We start from the raw sequence: 9,675 nt of genomic DNA, 5'->3' as shown, positions 1-9,675 counted from the left end.
TCCAGGGAGCTCATTTTAAGGGGGGAAGGGAGAGGAACCCAGAGTCAGGGTGGGGTGACTGTGGGGGAGGAACGGGGGGCAGGGCTCGCTCTCCCTGGGCTGAGAGAGGGAGTTTCTCCTGGGAAGAGGCAGGCGCTGAAGCCGTTGATCTCTAAATTACAGCGTTGGCGCGCACCGGTTGCTGCGGCAACCGAGTTGTCCTGAACCGGGGAAGTGTATAAACATTGCCACAGATGCACAATTAGATCAGGAAGAAGAATAGAACAGAAAATAGAAACTTCCAGCCTTATATAATTCTGGGCCAAAACGTTACTAGGAACCCGGGCCTGGGCCCAGCCCCAGCCCTGCCAGCCAGCTGGGGCCCTGGACAGCACCATCTCTCTCTCTTAGGGACCCCATGTAAGGCAGGGGTGATAGGGGGGTCTGCCCTCTGTGGGCCCAGCTGGTACACCCTCCACCCGGCAGGGTGAGAGGCCGCCTCCACTGAAACAGCTGGGGACGCTGACAGGCAAATCCTACCTCTCACGAGATTCCTCCTGCTCCCTGGGAAGCGGGAAGGCAGGCAGGAGGCACTGGCTTTCACTGAGTACCTAAGGTCTCCTTGGGTTCCTATGAGGTAGGGGTTTCATCCCCATTTTACAGATGAGGAAACTGAGGCTCAGAGAGGAGAAATGAGTTGTCTGCACTTACATACATAGCTAGATAGTAGTAGTATGTCTGCCTCCTGCCTCCCCCCACCCAGGCCCAGGTCTCCGCACAGTGAACTCAGTGATACTGACAGCACCTGGGGGCTAAGAGTTAGACACTCCTGGATTTGGACCCACTGACCCGCTGTGTGGCCTTGGATAGATCACTTTCCCTCTCTAAGCCCCCATTCCCTCACCTGTGATAGGAAATAGGGATGCTGACCTGGGAGTCAAAACTCAGAGCTCCCCTTCCCTCCATCTTGACTGCCACTCTGGAGTCTTCATCCACTGCAGCTCCCGACAAGTCTGGGGACAGGACAGGAACTGAGGTGGGGCTGTGGATCCCAGTGCTGCCCAACAGAACCTTCTGCCATGAGGGGACTGTCCTGAATCTGCTCTGTCCGGCATGATAGCCATTAGCCACATGTAGCTACTGAGCCCTTGAAATGTGGCTAGTGCAACTGGGGAACTGAAGCTGATGTTTTATTTAATTTTAACTGAACACAAGAGGCACAGGTGGCCAGTGGCTGCTGAACTGGACAGCACAGGGAATGTCCAGCCCTCGAGAGACCCAAAGGGCAGAGGCTGAACACAGGGAGGGGAGCGGGGCCCAGAGCATTCACAACAGCCTCTGTTCAGGGCCAGTGGGATGATCGGTGGGGCCGGTGCTGAGATGGGCATCAGGAAGCTTCTGGAAGGGAAGGGAAGAGCAATCAAAGGAGGTTCTGGTGGGGGGATGATGGGCAGAGGGGCTGGACTCGGACCTGAATCCCAGTGGCCTCAGCTCCTGGTCTGGCAGGCCCCAACCCTGGAGCTGGGCTGGCCACAGAGGCACTTCCTTGCTGTTGTCAGAACCATCTTCACATTCTGCCCGAGGGGTGGAGGAAGCCTTGGGTCCTAGTCCAGGCTTTTCCCCTCCTGGGCATCTTTGGGCAGGTTCCTTGCCACCCTGGAACCTGGGTCCCTGGGGGCAATTGGAGCGCCGTCCCCCACAGTACCCACTCGCTCCCTGGCACCTCACGTGTCTGGCTTCTCCCCCGCAGGCCCTGCGTCTTCCCAGGTGACCACGCCGGCTTCAGGACATGCACGGGCACAGCCGAAACGGGCAGGCCCACGTGCCCCGGCGGAAGCGCCGCAACCGCTTTGTCAAGAAGAACGGCCAATGCAACGTCTACTTCGCCAACCTGAGCAACAAGTCGCAGCGCTACATGGCAGACATCTTCACCACCTGCGTGGACACGCGCTGGCGCTACATGCTCATGATCTTCTCCGCGGCCTTCCTCGTCTCCTGGCTCTTTTTTGGCCTCCTCTTCTGGTGCATCGCCTTCTTCCATGGTGACCTGGAGGCCGGCCCGGCAGGGGCTGCGGCGGGGGCCCCGGCAGGAGGAGGCGGTGGGGCGGCACCGGTGGCCCCCAAGCCCTGCATCATGCACGTGAACGGCTTCCTGGGCGCCTTCCTCTTCTCGGTGGAGACGCAGACGACCATCGGCTACGGGTTCCGGTGCGTGACGGAGGAGTGCCCGCTGGCGGTCATCGCCGTGGTGGTCCAGTCCATCGTGGGCTGCGTCATCGACTCCTTCATGATTGGCACCATCATGGCCAAGATGGCCCGGCCCAAGAAGCGGGCGCAGACGTTGCTGTTCAGTCACCACGCCGTCATCTCGGTGCGCGACGGCAAGCTCTGCCTCATGTGGCGCGTGGGCAACCTACGCAAGAGCCACATCGTGGAGGCCCACGTGCGGGCCCAGCTCATCAAGCCCTACATGACCCAGGAGGGTGAGTACCTGCCGCTGGATCAGCGGGACCTCAACGTGGGCTACGACATCGGCCTGGACCGCATCTTCCTGGTCTCGCCCATCATCATTGTCCACGAGATCGACGAGGACAGCCCGCTCTACGGCATGGGCAAGGAGGAGCTGGAGTCGGAGGACTTCGAGATCGTGGTCATCCTGGAGGGTATGGTGGAGGCCACGGCCATGACCACCCAGGCCCGCAGCTCCTACCTGGCCAGCGAGATCCTGTGGGGCCACCGCTTCGAGCCCGTGGTCTTCGAGGAGAAGAGCCACTACAAGGTGGACTACTCGCGCTTCCACAAGACCTACGAGGTGGCCGGTACACCCTGCTGCTCCGCCCGGGAGCTGCAGGAAAGCAAGATCACCGTGCTGCCCGCCCCGCCGCCCCCGCCCAGTGCCTTCTGCTACGAGAACGAGCTGGCCCTCATGAGCCAGGAGGAAGAGGAGATGGAGGAGGAGGCTGCGGCCGCTGCTGCCGTGGCCGCGGGCCTGGGCCTGGAGGCGGGCTCCAAGGAGGAGGCGGGCATCATCCGGATGCTGGAGTTTGGCAGCCACCTGGATCTGGAGCGCATGCAAGCCACCCTCCCGCTGGACAACATCTCCTACCGCAGGGAGTCCGCCATCTGACCTCCGTGCCCGCCCTCTCGCTTCCCACAGGAGCCTCGCTGGGGGGTGGGCTGCCAGGACACCCCCCTCCACACTCAGGACAGAACTCACCCTGGCTCCGGACCTTCTGGAGGGACGTGGGGGCTTCAAAGACTGGGAGAGCCCTTCCTACTGACTCCAGAACCCAGGCCTGGGACAGGGCCAGGACACCCTTGGTCCGGTCGGCCCAATTCCCCAGCACCTACCCACTGGCGGGCTCAGGAACCTCAGACCCCCCACCCTTTCCCCACCGACCCTTCAAGGACATTCCCCCTTTGCTCTCAGAACCTTGGGGAAGGTGCCTGGACTGTTGGGGGGGTGGGCATCTCAGGGGTTCTGGGGTGGGCCGGTGGCTAGTTTGGGAGGGTGGGAGGGGGGTGCGTTTCTTCTGCATGACTGTGGTCTGTTGCTCATGACTTTCTTTTGTAAATATCTATAAATGGAAAGATGGAGGCACCGAATCCACCTTCTGCCACGTGTACCTGCAGGACCAGGCGGTGCAGGCCCTGTCCGGGCGCCCTGCCCCCTCCCCACCCAGCCGGCTGGTCCCTCGAGGCCCTTGGAGCCAGCTATCTTGGCCCTTGGATAGTGTTGGGTTTGGGTGCAGAAGTGGGACCCCAAGGAGCAGGATAAGGGCCATTCCTCCCTGTGGTCCCTCTGGGCCCGTCGGCCCAGCCCAGATTGACAATGGAGATTGTAACTATATATTTTTAATAAAGTATATGGTCCGTTAGGGGTGGGCTGGTTGAAGATGGAGGGTTGGGGAGAAGAGACAGAGAAAAAGAGGGACAGAGAGAGACCAACATGATGTGTGTCTGTGTGTGGTATGTATGTGCGTATGGGGTGTGTGTATGTATGTGTCATATATGTGTGTGTATTGTATATGTGTGTATGTAACCGTGGTATGTATGTGTGCATGTGGTGTGTGTGTATTTATGTGTCATATGTTAGTGTGTATGAAGTGTATGTAAGTGTGGTATGTATGTGTGTGCTGTATATGTGTGCACGTGTGTGTGATATGTATGTGTGTATGGTGTATATGTATGTGTGTTGTATACATGTGTGGTATGTGTGTGCGTATAGGTGTGTGCATGTATGTGTCATGTGTGTGAGTGGTGCGTGTGTTATGTATGTGTATATGGGGCCTATGTATGTGTGTGTTCTATGTATCTGTGTATTGTGTATGTGTGATACGTATGTGTGTATGGTGTGTATGTATGTGTGTGGTATGTATGTGTATATTATATATGTGTGGTATGTATGTGTATATGGGGTGTATGATTGTGTGTGTGTATGTGTGTATGTATGTGTGTCTGGTATGTATGTGTATATTATGTATGTGTGGTATGTATGTGTGTATTGTATATGTGTGGTATATATGCGTGTATGGTGTGTATGTATGTGTATATTACATATGTGTGGCATGTATGTGTATATGGTGTGTGTGTGTTGTATATGTGTGGTATGTATGTATGTATGGCGTGTATGTGTATATTATATATGTGTGGTATGTGTGTGTGTATTGTATATGTGCGGTATGTATGTATGTATGGTGTGTGTGTATATGTGTGGTATGTATGTGTGTATGGTGTACATGTATGTGTATATTATATATGTGTGGCATGTATGTGTATATGGTGTGTGTGTGTGTGTTGTATGTGTGTGGTGTGTATGTATATGTGTGTATGGTGTGTGTGTGTGTGTTGTATGTGTGTGGTGTGTATGTATGTATGTACGGTGTGTGTGTGTGTGTGTGTGGTATGTGTGTGCATATTGTATAGTTGTGCATGTGTGTGCCCTTCTCTGAGAGACTCACCCTTGGGAAGAACTCTTTACCCGCTGGTCTCCTTTCTGGGTCAGTGGAAAGGACCCTGAATGCGCGCAGGAGGCCTGAGTGGGTCCGAGTCAGACTTCTGCTGTTAACAGGCTGTGTGGCTGTCAGCCAGCCGCCCATCAACTCCCGGCCTCAGTTTCACTCTCTGTAGAATGGGATGAAGTTTACCTTCTTTCAAGGGACGATGACATCCTGTGTGGAGGTCAGCCAATCCTTTGTAACTCAGGGAGAATTGGCAAGGGCCTGCTTGGTTTACACACACACCACACACACGTACACACACACGGGGCCGGGGGATGAACTCGCCTGCAGGACCCCGCAGTGGGAAGGGATCTGGGGCAACTGGGAAACGCGGTCACAGCTGGACTTGGTCTCTGCCTCACTGTGGGTCCTTGGATGGGTCTCTTCCCTTCTGCCGGCTTCAGTTAGCTTGTGCTGTGTACCAGGCCACCCTAAACGTAGACAACACTGGTTTATTCTTTCTAGGGTTGTGTGGGTGGGCTGGCGGGAGCTCCCCGCCCGTTTCTCCGGGCTCACTCCAGCAGCCTTGCTAGCAGGGAGGTCAGCCAGGCCATAAGGGCCTACTCACTCACACGTCGGGCAGTAGGGCTCACTGCCGGCCCGGGGGCCTCAATTCTCTTCCACTGGGCTCTCTTCCTCCGACAGGCTGCACCAGGTCACTTCACGGTGTCTTGGGGCAGCAGTCGAAGAGGGTGAAGGCAGAAGCTGCAAGGTCTCTTGAGCCTAACCTTGAACTTGTATAATGTCACCTCCATGGCATTTTATTCGCTAATCCAGGTCACGATTCAAAGGGCAGGAAGTTGACTCCGTCCTCTGGGAGCATGGTCAAGTCCCTTGGCAAAGGGTAAACACACCAGGTGAGCCTGTGGCCATCCTTACTAGTCTGTCCCAGAGTCTTTGAGTTGGGATTTCCTTCCAGCTCTAAGTCTATTGTATGGGCCAACAGTGTACCCAACATTCAGGGTACAAGGAAGCAGAGGGCACCCTCCTTTTTCCCAGGAATCTGTTACACAGATGCCCATCCTCTCAGGAAACACAGGGAACCTGGAGGCAGGCTCAGCTGCTGTGAAGTGCCGTGGGCTGCTTTCTGAAGGTTCACAGTTCATATTGGCCTTTGGGTAAATCATGGTGCATCCCACATGCTCTAACAGTTTAAGAAAATAACCCAAGGCCTCTTTCCTGGAGAAAGGGGGCCAAGCGCCCAAGAACTCATCACAATGTCTCTTATTTGCATAACAGCTTTCAAGGTAGGTGGACAAGGATTTGGTCTCAGAGAGGAAATGGAGGCCCAGAGAACTAAGGGGTTGGCCTGAACCAAGGTGAGAACAGTCAGAGGTCCAGGGGCTGGCTTCCCCTTCACTCCATTCTCCCTGAGGTTGGGGCTAAGAAAGGGCGGAAGGGGCTTCCTCTCTTCCTCCTTTGTCCCTATCCAGATTTCCCAGAGTGCACCTGTGACCTTTGGGGGCCTTGAAGGGGCCTACAGGGGCCACTCAGCCAGACACAGTGCGGCTGCTCACCTGCCCATGTTCTCAGAAGGGCCTTGGGATGGGTGCACCCCAGGGTCTCATTCCCCCACCCCAGTGACATCCCTCCATCCAGCCCTGCAGGCCCCTGGGAGGACTCACTGACCTCATCCCCTCCTGCCTGCTTCATCTCAATGATGCTCTGGTACCCAGGGCAGCCAGCAGTAGCTAAAGAGGACCTCAGACTCGGGTACCTTCCACCTGGAACATATGGTAGAGGTTGTCTGGCCCTCCACCCGTAAGGACCAGGGGAACAGAGTGTGCAGTCCACCCTAAGTGGGCCTGCCATCCAGAGTGATACGGGGGCACTTCAAGATCCCTCCTAAACACCTTCCTCGTCACTGGTTGGCCACTTTGCTCAGACACTCGTGACAGTGGCTCCTTAAGAAAGGTCCCTGTCACTGTTGAGATGTGCATGTGATACAGGGTAGGTAAGTTTTGACAAGAGCCCTCAGCAAGGACTTTCTGGGGTGTCAGAGTGGAGGACACTGGGGTGGGGAGCACAGGGACTTGGCAGGGGGGGTGCACAGCGGAGCCAGCCCAGAGCTCAGAGGCGAGCACACAGCTGCAGGGAGGCTCCAAGGCTGCAAGCCTGCTGCTCCATCGCTGCTGACTCACCTTGGCTCTCCCACCTGCTCCCTTCACAGCCCTCCCACCTGCCTTCCCCTCCCCTGCTCCCCAGCAGGCAGCTCCTCTGATCTCTCACTTCACTCCTTCACTCCCGGCTCCTGGCGGCCCTGAAATGGGGGTGGGGGGTAGATCACTGAAACTGGGGGTGTAAGAACATTAGATATCACGAGCTTGTAGTCACAGAAGGGGCCTTGGAGGAACCGTCAAGCCCTTCCTCGGCTCCCACCCCTCTCTCTCTCTTGTGGGGCCAGGGAGTGGGGACCCTGCCTCTCCCCTCTCTACCCTCTTTCAGTCACAGCCCCGGCCGGACATCAAGTGGGAGAAAGGGGGACCAAGGTGGGGGCCGAGGTGTAAGGGGGTGCCACTCACGCAGCTGACGGCCGCCCGCATCCCAAATAAAAGCTCCAGCACTGGGGCCTTATTCTTGTAGGTTCATCTTTGCTTGCTTCCTTCCTGCCAGCTTCCAAAAAAAAAAAAAAACCCCAACTCATTTTCCTTATGAACTCACACTGCCTAAAGAGAAATAGAAAAGAATGTAGAAGGCATTCAGCTCAGCTGTTTCAACCCATCAAATCCTCACCCTATCTGTGTTAGGCCTTAGTGTGCTCCCGTGGCTGTGACCCTGGCCCCTTCTTCTTGGATCTGGCTTTTCTCACTGTAGCTTTTTGTGGTTTTTATTGGTATTGATGGATTCTACACATTTTCCTTCTTTTTTTTTTTTTTTAAATACAGAGTCCCTGTGGCCCAGCACTGCTGAGAAAACCCCTAACAGGGATGAGGGGGTAGCTGATGATACTGGTGGTTTTATTTCTTTATCTATTTATTTATTATTTTGACTGAGATATGCAATCTACAGGATCTTGGTTCCCTGACCAGGGATTGAACACTGGGCCTCAGCAACAAAAGTGCAGAATCCTAACCACAGGTTCTGTTGTTGTTCAGCCGCTCAGTCGTGTCCAAACCTTGGTGACCCCATGGACTGCAGCACACCAGGCCTCCCTGTCCATCACCAGCTCATGGAGCTTGCTCAAAGTCATGTCCATCGAGTTGGTGATGCCATCCAACCACCTCATCCTCTGTCGTCCCTATCTTCTGTCTTCAATCTTTCCCAGTCTCAGGGTCTTTTCCAATGAGTCAATTCTTCCCGTCAGGTAGCCAAAGTATTGGAGCTTCAGCTTCAGCATCAGTCCTTCCAATGTATATACAGGGTTGATTTCCTTTAGGAGTGACTGGTTTGATCTCCTTGCTGTCCAAGGGACTCTCAAGAATCTTCTCCAACACTGCAGTTCAAAAGCATCAATTCTTTGGTTCTCAGCCTTCTTTATGGTCCAACCCTCACATTCATACATGACTACCGGAAAAACCAGCTTTAACTATATGGACCTTTGTTGGCAAAGTGATGTCTCTGCTTTTTAATACTCTGTCTAGGTTTGTCAACAGCTTTTCTACCAAGGCTCCCTTTCCCTCCTGTACGTGGGTGAATTCCAGTATTTCTCCAAGATACACAATGCTGTGATCAACATCTTTCTGCCTTTTTTTGTTTGTTTTTTAACTTTTTTTCCCTTCTTTTGGCTGTTTGCTTAGGCTAAGCACTAACAGAATTCTGGACTGTGTTTGCCAGACTTTCTAAAAATGCAAACCCCCAGCACCTGAATCTTTCCACAAGGATAGAGTAGGGCTGGGGCTCCCAGGATTGGAAAGGGGAGAAGTTTCAAAACCAAGCCCCACCTCCACAAGCTCCTCAAGGGGCTCCCTGTGGACAGGCTGGGAGTAGATGAGGAAGACTGACAGGCAATGCATGCAGCGCTGGCACCAGGGCACAGAGCCAAGAGCAATGGCATTTATGCCAATATTTATGAAGACTGTGAGTATGAGGACTAGGGGGTCCTAGCTTCGAATTCTGTCTCTACCAGTTACCAGCTGTGTGACTTTGGTCAAGTTGATCTGTGTGTCTGAACCTGTTTCCTCATCTGTTAAAAAGGGCCATTCGTATCTATGTCACATGCTTTGCTGTTTGAATTAAATGAGATCTCATATGTGACCAGGCCCAGCGTGGTCTTGGGCATATTGTTGGATCCAAATCATGTGAATTACCTTCCAGTCAGGATTTTGATGGGCTGACCACACGAGACACAGTTTGCAAAACTGACCTCTGAGCTTCCTGGCAGCCATGACAAAAGGGAAGCCTGGAAGTTCACTTAGCTCTCAGTATATGAGGACTGGGAGGCTAGAGAAGGTATTTGGATTCTGAATTACTGTGTGAATCTGGCTCATCTCTTCCATTTTCTGAAACTCATTCCCCTCATCTTCACAGTTAAACACTGGACTTAATGGCCTCCAGGGCCCTGACACGTCTGACAACCTAGGGCTCTGTTCCGACATCCTTCAGAGCATCTGAAGTTCTTGGGGACACGGTGGGGAAGGACAGAACTGACACGTGGCAAAATTGGGAGGATGCCCAAGTCTAGCTTGGCCCCCTCCTCCAATGACTGGTAACCGCCAACGCCCCCCGCCCCCAAACTCACTCCACTCACTGCCTCAAA

General features: G+C 54.3%; 1 protein-coding gene across 1 annotated transcript; it reads left to right on the top strand.

The window, feature by feature from the left end:
- Positions 1-1,768: 1,768 nt before the first annotated feature.
- Positions 1,769-3,156, top strand: KCNJ4 (potassium inwardly rectifying channel subfamily J member 4). Its single transcript, XM_065923760.1, has one exon. The coding sequence runs from the start codon at positions 1,769-1,771 to the stop codon at positions 3,104-3,106; it is 1,338 nt and encodes a 445-aa protein (XP_065779832.1). The 3' UTR covers positions 3,107-3,156.
- The last annotated feature ends 6,519 nt before the right edge of the window (positions 3,157-9,675 follow it).

Source organism: Muntiacus reevesi, chromosome 1 (assembly GCF_963930625.1).
Source record: "Muntiacus reevesi chromosome 1, mMunRee1.1, whole genome shotgun sequence".
NCBI classification, from domain to species: domain Eukaryota; kingdom Metazoa; phylum Chordata; class Mammalia; order Artiodactyla; family Cervidae; genus Muntiacus; species Muntiacus reevesi.
This window is presented reverse-complemented; position numbering and strand designations above follow the sequence as displayed.